The following is a 20,349-nucleotide window of genomic DNA, read 5'->3' as shown; positions in this document are numbered from 1 at the left end:
AATACACCCCGCCCCCTCCATTCACCATCCAGTTCTTTGAGTAGAAGATTCCATTTAGGCAGGATAGGACAACTTGGGTTAAGGGCTGGGAGTCTGTTGGAGAGTCTGACTAAAGACCTATAGGCAGAAGGGAAGAAGGGGTATTCCAGGGGTCTGATCCATGCTGGTCATATGACATGGGGAAAGAATTCCTGGTAGAGCTAAGAGAAAGGAGTAGCCTCTTACAATGGTATCCCAGAAGCAATCAAAGAAATTGTATAGGTCTCTGAGAGGGTATCAATAATCAATGCAATTTGATTAATTGAATTTAAAATACGTTGAAGTTTTATTTTCAGTTTCCATTGTGTATTTATTTGTTTGTTTACATTAGTCTGTGTAGTCATTTCATCTAACATCACAAGGACATGCAAGATTGCCTGCTCCACATTAAAGCCATTCTTATCTTGGTGTTGACATGGTGCTGGGGCACACAGCTACCCTGCTGTCCACCACTGAGTCCGGTCCTTATGGCTCACAGAAAGCAGTAAAACGTTCTTTTCCTCAAAGAGCCCATACAGATATGCCTGTGTATGCAATGAATGGGCTCCTGCAAATGTTTGTGATGCATACTTTGTGAATTGCTTTATAAATTGAAGATACATTAGAGGAGGTGACTATTTCAAAGAAACTTTGCAAGTATCTCATTTTTTAATGTCAAAAGCCATTCTGATTCAAGATCATAACCTTTCTCTAATGTATTAGCTTACGAAGTTCTATTTTGTGCTTAAGGGGTTTAAGTAAAACAAGATAAAACTATACTTAATAACATTCAATTGCCTGAGTTATTTTCGAAATGCCTAATGTATTACCAGAAAGTAGCTTATTGTCTCGAATAAAAGCCAAATTGTCCAAATCCAACTAATTGACAACTTAATTAGGAATAAAAGTCACTATTATCCATATTTTCCAACATGTTTTTGAAAGAAAACATTCACACAGTGAAAGGAATCAGAATCTGTTTTTATATATCCCTAGAGTTATAAACATTTGTATCAAAATATTTACAATTATAGTATATGAAATATCAATCTATTAAAGAAGAAGCCAAATACAGTACTAGAACACCACCAATGTAATGCAAATTACATGAGACATAAATGGCACAGAAACAAAGTAAAAGACAAGGGAATATATGGTTCACTTCAGTCATAGTTTGACTTTTTAACATAATGCGAGTATCTCTTTTGGATATATCTGATATGTAAGTATGCTTCTGCACATAAGACAGCCTTCTATAATCATGTGATAATTAAGTCATAATTAAAAAGTTTATCATCCCACAGTTTTTGCCTGCCAGCCTCTCAACCCCAGCCCAGAGAATTTGGTGGCCTGCCCTCAACATTTCCTTAACATAGAGAAATATGCTTGGTAATAGTCCTTTTACATAAATACCAGCAATCATGGCATAACAACTCCCCCAAAAAGGAAAAGTTATATAAGAAACAGGATGAGGAGAGAGCACGGAGAAGTAAAGTAGGCAAGATGTCTCAGATTCTCCCTAGGATTAATCTTTTCAGTGATAAAGGAAATGTCTTCCCATAGTTAACCCTTTAGGCAGAATCTGAAATGGCTTAAAATAGCTGCTCCAGGCCAGAGAAATGCCTGCTTAACCAGGAATAACATACTACTTCTAAGTCCTATATAGAAATGCTCTTGTGGCAACAGACAGATCAACTATTATCTATCTGACTAGGTACCACAAGAGTTTGTTTTTTTATTTTTCCTGAAAGAAAATATCTGCCCTTCACCTATATTTTTATTTATCTCATGGAAACTTTCTTATTTTCCTGGGGGCACAGGCACTCTGTTCTTATCATGACTACAATCTAGTATGCTTAATACTTTACAATTACATAGCACCTTTCACCCAAGGATCTGTTGTTTGATTTTGGTTTGTGTTTCAATAAGCTTCCAGTATTGCCTTGCCTCACCTATGAAGCAGGACAGGCAGGACCTCTGAAATGTGGCCACTCCAGCCAGTGTCAAAGCTAGAGTTGCCATAGGGCCTAGGAGCCCTGTCCCCAGTATGGATAATTAGATAAAACTTCCTCAAAAGTTTATCATTTAAAAGAAGAGTAACAGATTGTGTTACTAGGAGCTGTGTTTATCTCTCTCCCGTTACATACTTAAAAGAAACATTGATTGCATGGAGGGGGGATCCTAAAAACATAACCCTAATACAGCATTGTTGCAAGACTACCCCTGATCCCATAATTTGTGTGGTGCTTTCACCACAGAATTGATCGTTAGTGGCTTTACAGAAATTCCAGAAGAGCTGCCTTGTCGTTAAGCAAGAGGCCTAGCAAAGCCTGCAGCAAGTGGTCTCCATGAGGGATAGCTAGCTGTGTGAGGTCTGGTCTGAGTTCTGACCATCCCCCAGGTCTTCCACTGTGAAAAGTTCTCTTTCTTGGTTTTACTAACCCACCAACTTGGCTTTATGACTATATTTCTTCCTCCCATTTTGTCACAAATACCACTGAATTCCACAGAGCTAAATATCTATTCTAAAGAGGGATACTGGCTCGCTGACCAAAGCCCTCCTGTGGGCCCTTCAGACTGGAATGCGATGTTTTGCTTTGGGTCGGGAGGGTGGGATGGCTTCCAGGCTGAGCATATTCAGTACGAAAACAATATCTGTTCTTGCCAGAACTTGTACCGCTATTTCCACTTGGTGCAGTAGATCTGAGGACCACAGTGCGAGACCCAGATTTCACCTTCGGAAGTGGAGCTAGTGGTGTGGCAGCGGATGGGGCCCCAGGAAGTGTGTGTAACTGAGAACAGCTGGAGACCAAGTCTGGTGGCTGGAGGGAGGCTCTCTGGCACCATATCAAGAGAACATCAGAGTTCTAGCCAACTACTTTCTCCCAAGCACAGGGACTTGACAGTAGAGAACCCCCTCAGGAGTGATTTGGGTTTCAGCCTCTCCCACCCTTACGTCTCCCTCCCCCGCCCCCCTCCCTTTTGGTTTTTCCTGCAGAGCAACTTCCACTTCCCTCCCAGATTCAACACGTTCCTCCTCCCCTCCCCCTGTTTCCCCATAAACTTGTTCGGCCTTATTTCTTTCTCAGGACCAGGTAGAGAATGCCAATGACAAAGCTGAAGCAGAAGCAGATCCAGGTCAGGATGAAGGAATAGCCATGGTGGCTTTTAGCGTAGGCATGCTGACCTCCTGCGTAATGATGAGTGTAGATGGACGCAGCAACCATAATGCACAGCCCTGCAGGGAAAAAAGAAAAATGCTTAGGGTTTTTGTTGTTGTTGTTCAGTTTTTGTTTACATTAAAACCAAGATTTCATAATTTTTAGAAGATCCTATTTCCCTCGTCTATAATGAGAAAAGGAAATCTGGCTGTTGGGCCCCAAATAGTGTAATGGTTCTGTTGATTTGCCCTAAACCACTCTTGAGGAAAAATTACAGGTGTTTGGGCGCTCACATCTGCATTGGCCTGCGTGGCTGCAAGTGTGAAGTAAACCCCAGCACCTCATGTTTACCACCCAGCTTTCCCGTCTGGACCCCAACACGTGTAGGGAGGCTTCCCCGGGACGCAAAAGAACACGGCATCCCACCAAACTGTGTACTTGGGAAGAATGACAGGAGAATGTGAATGGCGACAATTGCTAGCTTTGGGACAGTGGTTTCCTCCTTCCCAGGACTCCCACCTGCCTGCCCTCTTCAAGCGTCTTATACACAAATGCTTATTAAGTTGGTGCAAAAGTAATTGAGATGTGCAATTTTTTTTAAACCGCAATTACTTTTGCACCAACATAATAAATGGGCGTGCCCCAGGCTCTCCGGAGCACTAGATTTAAACAATGAAGCAGATAAGCATTCTTATTCTAAGCATCGATCAGGCGGTCCTAAAAGGAGAACAAGTAACCAGAGGAGAGAATTGTACAAGGCTGTTTCCCTGAGCCACGGGCTCATCTGCTCAAGTTGCCAGGAATACCGATGGTAAGAACAATGCGTAAACTGGATTCTGCGCCTGAGATACTCACAGCACACCAGCATGGTGGCCCCCGAGAGGAAGAAGCGGTTGCCCTTCTCCATGGTGAAGAGCTGGAACACGAAGACCATGAGAGAGATGACAGAGAAGATGATGGAGAGGATCATGAAGGCCTGCACCGCCTTGAGCGCATCTGTGGACACAGGGTGAGGAGAGGGGGGTGTCAGGCTGACCAGTCTCCGACCGGCTGGACATTTCCCCAGTCACATGATTGGTCAGCACTGAATGCAATAGCTTTATAGATACCTTCATGGGCGTATGACAGGTCTCCATTGCAGTTAAAGTCGGTACAGTTTTTCCAAAGACCAACTGATGCTTTTCCTACATCAGAAACCACCCAGACCTGAAACCAGGAGGAAACAAAAAAATGTTTTAAAACGGACCCTCTGCTTTAAAAGAAAAATAAATAGCAGATCAGCTTGTGTCAGGACCAAATCTTAATCAAGACACCGTATATAGCCACAAACATGGCTAAGCAACCCATCTCTTGGTGGAAATAAGTTTCAACTAAAATCGAAGTCACAAAAGTCACAAAAGAAAAGAGAGAGAAGAATGTGTGGCCAAGGGAAAATCACCTAGCCTCTCTGGGCTTTACATTCCTCATCACTCGAAAAAAAAGAAGGAAAAAAAAGGAATTCAATTACAGTAGTTTAAAATTCTAAGGTTCTAAGAAATAGAAACCCTGGATGAGGAAATTGGTTTTAAGTATGCACAATTCATATACTCAATCAAGACTGTTTCATGTGAGGGCCTGGCTAAGAAGAAGGAAAAAAAAGTTAAGGCAATATATTCAACTCAAGACAATTGAGAAACACAAGGGTAATTAAGAAAATACCAGTGAGCCTGTCTGGGTGATTAATAAGCCACTCTCATCTAAATAGACTGATCGAACTTTGCCACAATATGCAAAGTAATTTCATAGTAAAATAGCACAGCAAGAGCTTTACTGTGGGGGCAGCTAAAAGTAGAAGAGTGACCAGAATAGATTCCTGAGGCTCACCACAGTGCCAGTGCCCTTCTTACCTTACAAGAAAAACAGTTATCCTACTGAGATGGAAAACACCCAGGTCTGTCCACACAGTGTGTCTGTCAAAATGCATGTTACTGGAAGGGCAAGGCCAAGGACAAGCAATTGCCTGCTCTGGATTAAACATTCAGCACTTTGGTATCCACTAATATCGTGTGAAGTCGTTTTCCAGACCTGTTATCCTAAGAGACTCAGGGATTGGTGTACAGAACGTCTGAATTACAGTCTGCAAGAGGCTGCATGGGCAAGTGTTGTCTAATCAGTCATACTTAATTTAGCCTTGCTTATAATCACACCTACCAATGTTGGCAAAACTCTTCTATCTGAACTTTAAAACCTACTTATCCTTTCATTGTAACAGGAACCTAAACAGATTCTAGAACCATCATTTACCTGTCTAGCGATTGTTGGCCTTGATTTTTGTGTCAAAAGAGCTGTCTTACTTTTTCTGAGAAAAGCACAAGAAAAGCAAATTGGAAACTACAAACTACCACTAGAGGGCAGAGTAGCCCAAGGTTCAGAGAAAGACTTGCTTCCTCTATATTTTTATGTTGTTTTATTTGAGTGAATTCAGTGGAAGCAGGTTAATCTTGTAAAATTCCACTTTCACATGCTACTCTCCTCTCAGAACTTGAATCCCTCCGTCTGGCAACCAAAGCTTCTCATCATCTCACTCCCATTGCTCCTTCTAATGAAGGTTCCTAGAAGCAAGGGAAGTTCTGCTCCTGCCACCTGGGTGTCCTCAGTATGCCATGAACATAGTCTGTCCCTCCCACTTGGGCCCCCTGTGTAGTACTCCTGTCTGGAATGTATCCCTATGCTCCGGCAACCGTTTATCTTAAGCCAGGAAAAAGCCCACCCATCTACCAGTCCTCCGAAGTCCACCTCAACTAGAAGACTCACGTAGAGACTGAAGAAGCCTTGTTGTGTTCTCCAGCCTCTAGACGCCTACAGCCTGGTGGGCTCCCTTATATCCGTGGATACTGGCTTTTATCCTCCTGTTATTTAGTTGTTTGAAGTGTGAGTGTGTTTATCTTTCTCCACAACTAAACTGAAAATTCAGAGGGCAGTGGTTGTGGCTTTTGTAGCACTGTATGTAAATATTTCAATAACTTTGAATGAATGAATGAACAAAACAACATTACTCACGTTGGCAATGGTGGAAACAAATAACATAATGACAGTGGCGATGTGGACCACAAAGATGCCAGCCAGTAATACCAACATCTTGTCTTTTTGATGACTTGCAAGTGCAGAGAGTCCTGAGAAGAAAAACACACAGGGGAAAGAAAAGATTACTGACAGATTCAATACAATAATTCATCTTTCCCACACATGTGGACGATCTGCTAAAATCAAGAGGAGCTGCAATAAAAACCATCACAATTTCATCATCAATTTCTGAAAACACTTAGTTAGCCTGGTTCCCTAAGTGCCTCTTTGTCTATTTACATATACCTAAATATAAACAGTTCTGCATCTCACGTATTTATATACCCATCTCTCCAATACAGCCTGTTTCAAAAAAGGAACAACATTTTGTAACTGTTAAATTGTGTTTCATTTGTATTTCAGAGGCCAAAAGTAGGACTTGGATTTTCAAAAGGGCCTCTGACAACTATAATTTCCAGTACAACAATGTCATATAAATTTCCATTTTCCACCAGGGAAGGGTCCCTGACTCTGTCAAACTAAACTGCTCGCTCGGTTTTAATAGAAATGGATGCCTTACACAGAATAGCAGCTATTACTCAATGCTCATAACCTGAATAGGCTACTAATTTGAATGCGGGTGAGATATTAGATGTGAAAGCCACAACTTCTATTAATATAATGCTCTTTGGTATTCGATAATCATAATAACCTAATTACAGTTTAATGACTACTAATTGACTATTTCAGACTTGTATCGCTGCACGTGAGCCTTTTGGGCTGTGTGGTAGGGGCTCTGCTATTGGTCTGGGGCATAGTGTTATATTTCCTACGACTCAATATGACAGTTCTGGGGGCTTTAGAAGTAGGCAGCGTGAGATACCACCAAATAGGCCTTCTACCTGTGCATGACATTTAAACAAATTCCAACCCTTCAGGAGTCAATACAGAAGACAGGCAAACACATAAATCACATCGTGGGAGAATTAGGAACTAATATAGAATGTGCATGGATAAACAAAAGCGTTCAGCCATAATCTCAGAAGCGCAGAAAAAGAGAGCCCATTGATCACAAACACTAGAAAATAAAGGAAGTGTGAAGGAAGCCTATGGGAGGCTATTCTGCAGCAGGAGTGCTTTTTCTCACGCCCAAGACAGTTAGATGCCGTGCAAGCTGCCTCCCTGGGACTTCAGAGCAAAGGACTCCAGCTTTCACACACCCTAGGCAGGGTGGATGTGTGGGCGTCCCCACCGAGGGAGGAGACAGATGTGCACATCCTGCAATTGTCCCACTTCTCTCATTCTCTCCACCTAATTTACTTGAAGCTTTGAGTGCCTGAGCCACTTTCCTATTATACGGAGTATTTAGTGGAGAGCACTAGTACTATCATTCCAACACTTCAGGTGCCTTTTATCTCCACACAGGAAACACTAAAGTGCCTCGCTCTTTCTTTACAGGTCAGGAATGAGAGGCAGATACTGGCTCCCACTGTCCACCCAGACCCACTTCCTCAAGCCCTGCCCTCCATCCCAATCCAAGCACTTCCCTTTAAACCAGGCTATTCTGAGAAATTTGCCCAATTTAACTATGAGTGACAAAAATGATGACGTTTATCCTGCTGCCTCAGGGGAGAACTTGGAGCGTTTATGTCCACTGTTCATACTCTCCCCACACAATCAAATTCATTTTTGCTTTTCTCAGGTTCTTTCACACCTCTGCAATTTTCTGCTTGATTGTAACACACCGTGAAAAGAGGTTTGGGAATTAGACAGAGGTTGAGTTAGAATCATATCAAGTTATTCAACCTTTCGGTCTCAGTTTCCTCCTATATGAAGTGATGCGTTCAATGCCAATTGTACAGGGAACTATGAGGGTTAAATTGGATCATATACGTAAAACTCCTAGCACAGTGCCTGGCACATGGCAGGTACTAAAGGAGTTGCTTTGATTGTGGTTATTAGTATTAACTATTATTAGACGAAACTGAGTAGCTGTTGCCAACCCAACCGAGTCAGTTAGTCACCAGGCTGCCCCATATTAAGTGCAAGTAATAGGATATCTGCCATCTAGGTCACAAGGCCGTGTGCATAAAATCAGTTTGGCCCGCTTAGAAATTGCCATTGTGCCTAATCCTTGCTGCTTGAGTGGGAAGACCACTAAGAGCACACCCTCAGGAATGAGGAGGAGAAAGTTGATTCTTCTCAGCGGTATCCTGACCATCCTCCCAACACCCTCAGGAGTCACACCATCACTCAACCCTAATCTCACCACTCATGGGGAAAAGAATAGGCTGACCGCAAGGAATGAAAATATTATACAATAAGTTTTATGTTTAATCCTCCTGGGGCTCTACAAATGACTTTTTGTTCCTTTTGTTTCTAATTTAAAACATCCGCCTCCTAATAGAGGGGAAGTGGTTGAGGGGCCCAGATCAGAATATAATACGCCAAGGGAGGCTTCTGAAATGAGGCTGAGGAAAACGTTGTGTTCCCTCCCTTTACAGGTTGCGGGGGATTCCACAACATTCTGTGTCTCCTGGGTCAGCCTGATTCCTTTGTGCGCCTGCTCACACTCTCCATTTTGACTTGACACATTGCGAGTACCCTCCTCCCACTGCACCCGCACCTTGGGCCATCCACCACTCCCCTGGGGCGCCAGTTCCTTCCTGGCCTGTGGCTCTCACTTCTGATGTACACCACAGCCCCACCTGATCACTGTCCCCTGCCCAGTGCAGGCAGGAGGAGTGGGTGGATAGAGCAAGCCAAGAAGGACCACTTTCATCTTAGATTTCTGTGATTGTGCTACCACCACTCACCAAGGAAAGGAACACAATGTCTTGTACGAGGAAGTGTTTGTCATGTACAGAACACCAATTCTCTCTGCTTTGGGCTGCTGTGTCCAGCCAGAAGTAGGGGCTGTTTAGCTGGAGCTGTCACATGATACCTATACCTTCTTTATCTTTTCACTGCCCCATGTTTGTCAGGTTTTATAGTGTCATCCATTGTCAGCTTAGAGGAGTCTCCATTATTTTCAGTGGCCCTTCCCCAACACATTTGGAAAAAGAATGAACTATATTCTTAAATTTCTGGCCTATATTGTCCCTGGTTACCCAATCCCAATACTAGAGACCCCTTCCCCACCCCACCCCCAGCAGAGAAACCCTCAGCCTGAGAAATGGGGGTGGAACAATCCTTGTGACCTTTAGGGACAACCGTGAGTGGCACCTGGTGGGTGAATTTCTGGGGAATCTATCAAGTAGCACAGCAAAATGGGTTTAAATACAGAAGATCCCTTGCTCTTGAGACTTCCACCCACCCATCACTTGCAATGTAGCTTGGGGAGACTCATGTCCTGTCCTGGTATATCGCTTCATAGAAGAGCGCTGAGAAGAGACCATTTCTGAGCATTCATATCATCGGAAGTATTGCTTGCTGCGACTGTCTTTCCTGGCAGTATGTTTCACTAAAACAAGAATTGACTTCTCCCTCACACCTCTCTAAAATGCTACCAGTGGCACTTTCCGGTGGAAAGCATACCCCTAGTCATAGCTGGGCAGCTCAAACCAGGAAGTAGAGAATAACAGCACTGCAGTTCTGACTGCTTGGGTGCAATGCCTGCCTCTCTCAGAGCATTTGCTGCACTGAGCAACCCTGAAGTTTGTCAGCTGGTTATTGGGAACTCCCATACAATAGCATTGTTTGTGGTGCTTAGACTCTCAAACCCAGGCCACCAAAGCGAGTCAACTCAGTGTCCTTACAGGATAGGATATCCACTGACTGAACTATGTGGGGTGCCGGGAACACATTTCTCTACTCACCACTATAAGCAGAGTAGGCTCTCCCCCTTTACCCTCATCAATCCAATGTGCCTGGGGCAGGGGTAGTCAGGACTCCATGGGGCTGGATAGGAAACTGAGAAAAGTGTGGGAGGCATGAATGTGGATTCTAGAGAGTAGTAACTATTTAAAGAAATGGATGTAAGAGACTTACAGCCATGCATAGGTTCTCTGTTACCCCTTCTCTACTCTTCTTTCTCCCTTAAGGCAGAGGACTGCCCATTCCCTTTCCACCACCGCCATTTTTTGTTTCTGACCACGCTTCTCCTTTCCTTCTCACAATGCCCAGACCACATTAGAGCAGTGGTCTCTTTATGCTCCTGTCCCTGATGCAAGCATCACAACCACTGACAATTCTAGATTTGGATTAAGTACTTTGCTAATAGAAAATTTATTATAGTTAGTGGAAATGAGCCAGAGACATTCAATTGCTGGTGATTGGAGCTATAAATGACTACCTCATGCGGGAGAGGGAGATAACTGCCTTCTCTAATTGTCTCCATCCACTTAAATTTTTATTAGTTTCTTGCCTCCCTTTTCTACCCCCACCACCCAAAAAAAAATGAAATAAGCAAAGGAATGTAGCTCTGAGACTGGCTTGCATTGCCTCTTAGCCTTTGTCCAGGTAACCCAACACTTTTAAGTTCCCTAACCATGAAAAATTAATCAGGCCCCTGTGGACATCTTTCCTTTTCTAAAGAGCAACTAATATTGCACAGACTTTAAAGGAACAGTAAGAGAGTTTAGATGTTGGTAATTTGGCTCCATGGTTGCTAAGTTAGGGGTCAGATAGCTTCTTCCTGCCATATTGTCTGTGGGTTTATTGAGCTGCCACAGGAGTGTGGGGGAAGCAGTTCTCTAAGAGTGATCTAAGGCACAATAATTGGGAACAATACAACAAAATAGAGCAACTGAAAACCTACTTCTCCAGCAAAGGAAGTGGTGGAAATCCTGGGCTTGAGTCACTGAAGAATTAGCCTGAGCCTGGGGGTATAACATAATCAGAAACAGAGGACTGGGGCTGTATGAGCAGCAGAGGAGTCTTGAAGAGCTCAAATGTCCATGATTCATTTGAAAGTGGGTGAGATTCTCCCAGACAAAGGCAAAGTGGAGATGTCCTTTACCAGATGGCGCAAGAGAGCCTTCTGGGAAGCTTGTGGATCTGGCTGGCTAGAGAAGGCAGTTTGGTCATTTCCCTAGCAGCCTAAGTTAGCCCAGGCTTTTCTGGGGAGAAGAGAGCAATCACAGCCAGATATCAAGTTCCCTATTTCTCCTTCCTCTCATCCTGGTTGGATTGCTCAAAACATCCCAGTCAGGCCATGAGTTCCTTCTTTATTTATTGTGCATCCATTCTTACTTTCCGTTGTCCTTGTCCAGTTCAGTCTTAGCTTGAGCACAGCATCAGCTTCTCCCAGGATCCTGTCTCTGAACTCCCCCTGTAATTATATCCTCCGTACTGCCAGTGGGTTACCTGAGCACGTCACTCCTCTGCTCAAAAATCCCCCAAACACCCCACTACCAGGAAGAGAGACTCCACACACTGCAGGTACGTTGGCCCTGACAATCCTAGGAATTTGGTTTCATAAAGAAAAAAAAAAGCCCTGATTTTGTGTCCTTCCTCCAGTCACTACCTATCAAATTCTTTTCAAGAAGCTCAAATCCCACCGCCTTTAGGAAGCCTTCCCAGGTACAGAGGTCAGAAGCAGTCATTTCCCAGGTTATGCTATAGCCCTTACATAACCCTTTATTAAAAGCACTAGTGGCAGCCTGCCTGTTAACAGTTATTTATGGAAATGTATGGCTCCCTTACCTCAAAGATTCTAAGTTCCTGAAAGGAGAGTCTTATCTCTGATAAGTGCCAAATAAATATCTGTTCAGTGAGCAAATCAATGGATTAAGGAAAGCAATATTTTCTTCCTTAATCTATTTATTTGCTCCTTAATAATGGAGCCAAATTACGAAAATAACCAATGTTAAAGTGGCTGAAGCCTTCATAATAAACAACAGAATATTCTAGAAGGAAAATGTTTTCTTGTTTTTTTACATACATGAACTTTAGCCCTTTATCATCTTTAGATTATTATTTATATATTATTTTAACTATGTACTTATCATCTTGTTACATGCAAACTCTTTGTTATATATTTCCATAAAAATACCTATATAAACATGTGAATATTTCTTGAGTACCTTTGACGTTTGAATATACAAGGGGATATATGTGCTTGTTGCCTTTTTTCCCAGAGGAAATAAGTAAAAGCAAAGATAATATTTTAAATTTCTAAACACTAATTTCTCCACAGATTAAACTTTTCTATCTCTTTAAGTTATAGAATCTCTGGACTGAAGAAGGGCTTTAAAGTTCCTCCTCATTACATGAAACTCATCGACAAATCTACACCAAGGAACTATCTAAATCATGTTTAAACTCCTCTGGTCATGGGGAGTTCAGTACCTACCAAGACACTGACCCCAATTAGTAAGGTGTTTCTGACAATGCATCATAGTCTGCTCTGGACAACAGCTACTCCAAACTTAATCCTGTGCTTTGTCTCATGTTTCCTCTTCAACCCTTTTCTAACATGGTTACCTTTGCAGCAGAACTTCCAGGTTATCAGAGAATGGCCAGAGGACATCCCCTTAGATTCCAAAAGCTCAATCATGTTAGAACACAGTCCTGAGATTACTCAACTGCTAGACACAACTCTATCTTTTCATTAATTGATGTTTTTCTGACAGTGACATCCCCTCTCATTCTGGATAACTGCAAACTTTGAAGAAAGCTCTCTCACACCATCTGACCACAAACATGCTGCTTCCTCAAAGCAGGAGAAAAGATGAAAGGCCAAACTGCTCTTGGTCCTATGATCTCCATGAGTCAGCTTGTGTCTCCATCCCATCTTCCCCAGCATGAAACCCAAAACTTCGGCTGCCACTTCTTCCTAAGGACCCTGTGTAGGGTGGTGGCCCCTATGCTTTGGTTGGTTTGTTTTTTGATGTGTGTGTTTCCCATTGGGGATCATTTGGGTTGGCAAAGCGGATGCCCATTTAACACAAAAGCAGAAAAGGAAATACTCTCTTTGGGGAGCAGTCGTAGAGGATGTCTCCGGAGGAGGAAAAGGCTGGGATTAAAGGCGGGCCAAATACAGGAGACCTGCATGAGCTTTTCTGACCATTGTTATTGTTGTTTTACATCAAGTGTACTTTCCATTCTAATATTGTTTTTATGTAGGGGTGAGAAGGGGACATTCATTTCTGTGGGAAACATGGAGAAAAAGGATCCTGAAGAACCATTTCCTCCTGCCTCAGGAGATCTGATGTTTGGTGTGGGAGGAAAAAACTTCAGGTTGCACCTCACTATATACACATCATACCAGGCCTGATGTTTTTAAGTGCAGGGAAATTTTTATGGCCTGGAGAAACATCAGCCATCAAGCAGCAAAAGTAACAGGGATCTACATGCTCCAAGGAAAACAACTATGTTTTCATGGTCCTGGGGGAAAAGGGACTGTGACTCCCAAATGTCGGCTATCATCAATGGAGGTTATTATAGAAAGGGCAGTGTTTATCTGGCACTGGTATAGACTAGCATAGATTCTCGCATAGTCAGGGAGGAGGAACCAGGGGTGGGGTGGGGGTAAAGGGCAAGCATATTATTTTTAAAAAACAACAGAGCACCTATTAGAAAACCAGATTCCCATAAAAATTCAGCCTCTGGCTAACTGCTGACTTTGAGAAAATCACATGCTGGCTCTGGCCAGTGGCTCCTGAAGAGACAGAGTCCATAACAGTAAAGAGTGTGAGTTCGTGGTTCGAATCCTGACTTCACCACTTCTTTTGTTTTCCAATTTCAGTTTTACTGAGATCTAGTTGACATATAAAATTGTAAGCTATTTAAAGTATACATCGTGGTTATTTGTTGACTCCACCACTTCTTAACCATGATCTACAAACCTCATAGAGTTAATGTGAGGATTAAAGGATTCGTGCCCGACGCAGAGCAAAGGCTATATGGTTGTTGGTTATTTTGTTGTTGTTGTTCCTTTAGGTAAAATGAGAGTCTTGGGCAAACGAAATGGACTTTAAGCTTCTCTGGCAGAATCTGAGGACCGATAACTGCAATAAAGGCAAATAGCATAAATCTTGTTTTTGTAAACGCTCCCAAGGAGAATAACCTGTCTCTCTTATTTCCCTTTGTCCTCAGTCATGTCCGGGGAGGGAGTGGGTCTGCAAAGACCGAGGCCAGGCCTGAGCTCCAAAGCCGCATCCAGCTCACACCCCCAGACCACAGCTGGTCAGGCCATTGGGCGAGGTCTCCTGGGCGAGGACGGAAGCTCCAATGTCTTCTGCCTCTGACAAAAGACTGCTCTGGCAGCTAGAATGTCTTCAAGAGAGAGGTTGCCAAGACAATAACTAGGGATTGAGGAGAAAATCAAGGTGTGGCCAGGCCCCAGCGGCGCTTAGGCGGGTCCAACAGTAGATGGCGGCAACATGCTTCAACCAGCAAAGCTGCAGCCTTGAGGGGTGGCATGAGCTGGGAGGGGCACGGCCATGCAGCAGAGGTGCCCGAAGAGCCTGGGGTGGGCTGCCAGCTTTGTTTCTCTGAGGACAATTTGTTGGTTAGAAGTTCAGAGTTATTTAGGTTATTCAGTTCAATCCCTTGACAAAGGAGGAAATGCATGTCCCCAGAGCAAAAGCAGAATCAGAACTGAAGCCCACTATCTCCTGTCACCCAGGCCAGGCCTCTTCCACCAGTGTGATCTTCAACCTCCTGTACTTGTCTTAGGGTTCAGCAGAAGTTCTAGAACTACCTTCACTCTGCTCTTCCTACCATCTCCTAGTTCATCATAGGGTCAACACAGTCCCTCAGAACAGTGCCATAGGCAAAACAAAGGGTCTGTCAAGGACCGCTGTTTCTTCCTGCCTGGCTACCAAAACTATCCCCACACCACAAACCCCGAGACAAGACTCAAACATTCCATCCTGGCCCCCACCCACAGCACAAGAGTCCCCTCCCCACTGACACACAAAGCAAAGGGGAAGCTCCAGGCCTCAGCTTCAGAACACTTTCTCTGAGCTAAGGATGAACACATCAGCTTGCCCAACTCTTGGTTTCAGGATAGTAAGCCTCTCTCCAATTCCCCTGTAGCTCCAGCCCCCCTAAAGATGAGCCTTTGATTATTAAAAAAAAAGAAATCCAAGTATCAAGGACCTCATTTTGCTTTCAGCTCTGATCTGAGCCTTCTGAAAAGAGGGAAATCACTGCCCTGTTGGCACAAATATTCGATGCAAACACAAATGATACCAAGGATGCATTGACCAACGTTTGTGCCTCAGCAACAAAAGATGCTTCACAGAGCAAAAGAAAAAAATATTTCACCCTAAGGACCATCCTGAAACATTGAGGGAAGGTAATCCCCACAGAAGAGGGGAGAAAGTTAGGAGTGGAAACACCCTTACATTTCTCTGCCTCTCTTTCACCTCCTCCCTGTCTTGTTCTTTTTGCTTGGCTCTTTCTCCCTCTTCTGGGTCTTTCCATTTGCCATCTCTTCTCTGCCCTAACACACAGGCCTAAAGAAACATGGGCAGGAGCAGTCCCTCTTGCTCCTTCCCCCACCCTTTCCTCCTTGCACCTTCCCTTTCCTCCTCTCAGCTTGTTCATTGGCTCTCATCCACACCTTTACAGCCACACCCTCACACTGCAGGGTCTCCTCACTGAGAAGAGGGTGGAGTTCCTTTCCCAGGACCTGCTCAGTGTCTCCCTGAGCCTGGTTGGGTTCCTGGTGAATCCCTTACTGTTGTCAGGCTTAGACAGCCTCCCCTCTTCATCTGAGCTGGTGTTCTTTATGTTTCATTAACCAAACCTCCTCCTTTTCTTCCCAGAGCTGAGTGAATGCTCACTGCTATCTGATGATGAAGCCCATGAGCACCATAGCTAAGGACTTTCGAATGGATGAAGTAGAAACAGCTGCCTAGGTCCTCAATCCTCTGCAAAATGCCTGTTCTAAGAGCAAAAAGTTGGATCAGTTCACTTTTCTACCAATGTTTATGGAATAAACCAGCTGTTAGCATGAGCCAAAAGATTTCTCAAAATAGGAATGATATGATCTTAGAACAATTGAGTTTCAGAGCCACAGGGGGCCTTGGAGACCACCATGTTGAGTAGACAAATGACAACCATGGTCTGACGGTGGAGTCGGGACAAAACCACCACCTCTTGGTCTTCCTATTTGGCCATCTTGCATCTACCATAGGATTCAACCAGTTTCAACCAATGCCTTAAGGGTTCTCAATTTTAATTACCCCATTTGAAGAGAGAATTCATGAAACAGGCTCAGGAAATACAAAAACTGCCCCATGCACAGAAAGCTACCAGCACCAGGAGCAGAGGAGTCCATTTTAGTACCATTTCCACAACAGGAAAGGAGATGTTGACCTAAATAGTTGTTTAAAAGAGAGAGAGACAGCAATCTCCACAAGGGTTTGTAGTTTTATCTTTATGCTCCATATCAGTGGATCTTCCCATTAAATTCCGAGAAATGACTTTACCCAGTCAGAGCACGAGGGATTGAAGTATTATAAAGAGTAGTCTTGAGACACGCGTGTTTGGAAGTAGGGTGTGAGGAACTCAAGTAAACTCTTAATAGGAACCATATTTGGGCTCCCTTGACTACTGAATAGAAATCCCGAGTCATTTGGGCAGAACTGGGAAGACTATTGGAAACAGGAAGTTCATGGTCAGAAAAATTCCAGTTCTGTTCTGGTTAAGGAAGATGAGCTCACATCAAGGGATTCACATCCAGATTGCTGGCCAGCCTTTAGACTGAGCTTACTCTGGATTGGCAGCCTGTTCCTGTAGGTACCATGACAGGTAGCAACAGTGTAAAGGTGTGGGCTACATAAACCATGGATCAAGTGTCCCTTAAACAAGTGTCCCTTAAACAAGGGACAACCCTCACAAAGCCAAGGTAGAAGCCTCTGTGTCTGGTATTGGGTTGATTTAACAATGATTTTGTGGGAAACAACTGGGTGTGCTCTTCTGAATATGTATATTTGAGAGTTCCAAATGTCTCTGAGCTTTTGTGTGAGGCAGCTATGTATATTCATGTTGTAAATTAAAGAAGGAAACACATTATGTATTTAGCAAATGAAATACCTCAGAATCAAATCATGTGGGTATGGTTGAACATGAGCATAGTTTCAATGCTTCAAAATGTTCTTAGACAATAACAATAATAAATAATAATAATATAGATCCATCAAGTTCTACCCATTGAATATTAAATAGGAGTTAAATGTTTAGAGGATAAGGAGCATTGGGTGGAGCAGCCACAACAAAAACGGAATAGTTATTTTCGGAGTCACTTCACTACTGCAGAACTAGGAACAAAGAATGGAAGTTACAGGGAAAGCCATTTTGTTGGATTTAAGAGACTAATAATTAGAGCTATCCAGCAAAGAGGGATGAAGGGAACCAAAAATTTTCCACCCTGAAGCTGCTTTTTTGGGTATTGATTTTAAATTGTCTATTAAAAAACAAAAGATACAGAAAGAATTTTTGACCCTTTCCCCTTTCCTGCCCAAGAGATTCAGACAGAAAAACCTGCTTCAGAAAGAAGATCTTAGGATGTTCGCCTTAGCCAGAATAGCTTAATTTTAATTCAGTGTGGTAAATAGGGGAGCTTCAGGCTGGGGCCTGTTAACTAGACACCCGCTGTGTTCCAGTTTCTGAGTTGCCTAGCAAGAATGTTCCTGCCATGTATGTTCCCTCTTCTTCAACTACCTGTAAATCGCCCATTCTCACTTCTGAAATCTAATACCCCTTTCCCTCTCCCTTTTCCTTTGTCCAAAAATGTCATATGTACCCAATATTGCCTTACTGTCTTTCAAATTTTTCATGCTTCTGTGAATTCCCCATGCGTATGTATTAAACATTTTATTTTCTCCTGTTAATCTGTCTCTGTCAATTTGATTATTAGCCCAGCTAGAAGAACTTAGGAGGTGAGAGGAAAAGCATTAATTTTTTTTAGCCCCCACAGGGATGAGCATGGAGGTGTACTCTAAGGTACTGAGCCTCCCTGTTGGGAAATTTTAAGGAAATGTAAAATGGCCATCTGTCTGAGGTGGTGTCAAAATAAGATATCTGCATTTGGTAGGAGACTAGAAGAGTTGATCTTCAAGATCCCTCCTAAACTGAGAATTCGATGAACAAAATCAACGATGGAACGGAACTAAATTTGCCTTGTGCCCTTTTTTATGGCCATTTTTCAGATGTATTTCCCATCAGGCTCTGAGGAGTCTGTAGAAAAGCTGTTTGGCTTCTTTTATAAGCCTTCCAGGTCTGACTGCTCTCTCTCCATTGATTTCAGTGAGTCTGGCAAGAACCAAAACCCCCAGAGCCAGCCAGACCAAATCATGAGAGTCTGCATCCCCAAGGTAGTCTTCATGGAGCCCATTCACTAGCCCCTGTCCCTGCCCCAAGTGGGGATGTCCCCCTGGGAACTGGATAGGCCCACGTTGGTCTCCAAAGGGAAGCAGAAGAGTTGAGAAAGCCACATTAAGTCTTTTCAGTGGTCTGAGGAAGGATGTCTTTCCTTCCTCAGAGGTCTGCCTTGTACTCCTGGGAGGTAGCCAGCATCTGTTCTGGAATGTAATCTGTTCTGGGTTGGTCCTTGATGGCCTTCTGCCAACTCCCAGGACAGTTTAGTACCCTTAAACAATGTACAATCTGGGGGGTCCCCTGACCAGGACACCAGACCGGATGTTCTGCAGCCCTCCAGACAGCACTCCACCCCACCTCCATTCTTCAGTCTGGGGTGGAATTTGATCTTTCTCTGAGGGTGGGATCCTCCACGGCAGAGGGAGAGAATACGACCCTCACATTTCAGTATTGTCGAAGACTTACAGCTGCAATCTAGAAAAGCTGCCATAGCTGAGGAGCTCTCTCACTACTTCTTGAAGGAAAAGAGGAAAGCAGGAATCAGAACAGCATTTTAAAAATTACCCTCAATGTCCAGAAATAACATGCAACCTATTTTTCTCATTTATAAAACTATAATGTAATGCAAAACGCTGCACAAATAATACAATTCATAATGGTTTATGCCCCCAGAATTGTCAGTATTTTCTATTTGCTGACTGGTTAAACATTGCTTATTAGCTTTAACCTGTACTGAACTAAAAGATTTGTATTAGCTTCACAGAAGATCATTACTCTCAACTTAATAATAGCTTCCCTAATCCACATCCATGCAATCTGGAAATAAGAAACATTTTAAGCAAATACAGGAGTTCCTCGCATCTTGAAAAGTTGCTCTTACACTTACTTAATCATCCCCCTTGGGGCAGTTTTGCTAAGAACATTGCCTGTACAATGCACACAGGCTGATTACATTTAAATCTTCTCTTCCAACGAACCGCATTTCTAAAGGAAAAGACGAATTTCATCAGACAAGCTGAATCCTGTCATTTTTCCTTGTCTTGTTTATATGGGGGAGGGGGGTGGAATCCACTAGTATCTATGTTGAAATAGGCCACACCTCAACCAAAATGCTAACCTGAAAAAAAAATTTTTTAAAGCAAACAGAAATCACCCTTCTTCTTTTTTCCAGATTCATTTCATGATTAGCACTAGTGTTTACACTTATACAACCATGATTTGGAAAAGAGTAAGGAGGCGAAAGTTCCAAAACAATCACTGCCTTCCATGCAGAAAAAATTCCACATCCACCTAAAAAATTTTATTTTCTCATTTCTGATATACAACTTTTCACTCAAAAAATACAGCTGTTTCTGGAGTGCAAGCATAAAACCATTTAACATTTTTGTTACAGGGACAGATAAAGTTCCCCTGACCCACCTTTTCCCTTAAACTCAGTTTCTCTCCTACCTCTCATATCCTGCACATTTGGCCAAGGACAGAAGGAGCTCTGAAATCCACATCAGGTTCCAGATTCCATCAAATGAACCCCTTTTGAATTTTATTTGAAATACAAATTGCTTCTTTCTCTCTCCTCTCTCTCTCTCTCTCTCTCTCTCTCTCTCTCTCTCTCTCTCTCTCTCTCTCTCTCTCTCTCTCCCCCTTTCTCCCTCCCTCCCTCCCTCTTTCTCTAACGTTTCCTTTAAACAAAACCCACCCCCCTCCTCCCATTCTTCGGGGAGTAAAAACACTTAAAGTTAAACAGGAGTGAATGAACAAGAGAAAGGGCAATAGTAAAAGCAACAGCACAAATAAACTAAGAAGCAGATATCTATCCACAGTCAGCCAAAAGAAGACTAGCAAACAACCTACA

The 20,349-nt window shown here is 43.1% G+C and overlaps 1 protein-coding gene across 1 annotated transcript; it reads right to left on the bottom strand.

The window, feature by feature from the left end:
* Nucleotides 1-299: 299 nt before the first annotated feature.
* On the bottom strand, nucleotides 300-20,115 carry EMP1 (epithelial membrane protein 1). The gene is made up of 5 exons (XM_081060883.1): nucleotides 19,947-20,115; nucleotides 6,219-6,331; nucleotides 4,289-4,385; nucleotides 4,035-4,175; nucleotides 300-3,256 (listed from the first exon to the last, which is right to left on the bottom strand). The coding sequence occupies exons 1-5, from the start codon at nucleotides 19,951-19,953 to the stop codon at nucleotides 3,093-3,095; spliced, it is 522 nt and encodes a 173-aa protein (XP_080917009.1). The 5' UTR covers nucleotides 19,954-20,115; the 3' UTR covers nucleotides 300-3,092.
* Between the last annotated feature and the right edge of the window lie 234 nt (nucleotides 20,116-20,349).

This window comes from Rhinolophus hipposideros, assembly GCF_964194185.1.
Source record: "Rhinolophus hipposideros genome assembly, chromosome: 9".
NCBI lineage: Eukaryota > Metazoa > Chordata > Mammalia > Chiroptera > Rhinolophidae > Rhinolophus > Rhinolophus hipposideros.
This window is presented reverse-complemented; position numbering and strand designations above follow the sequence as displayed.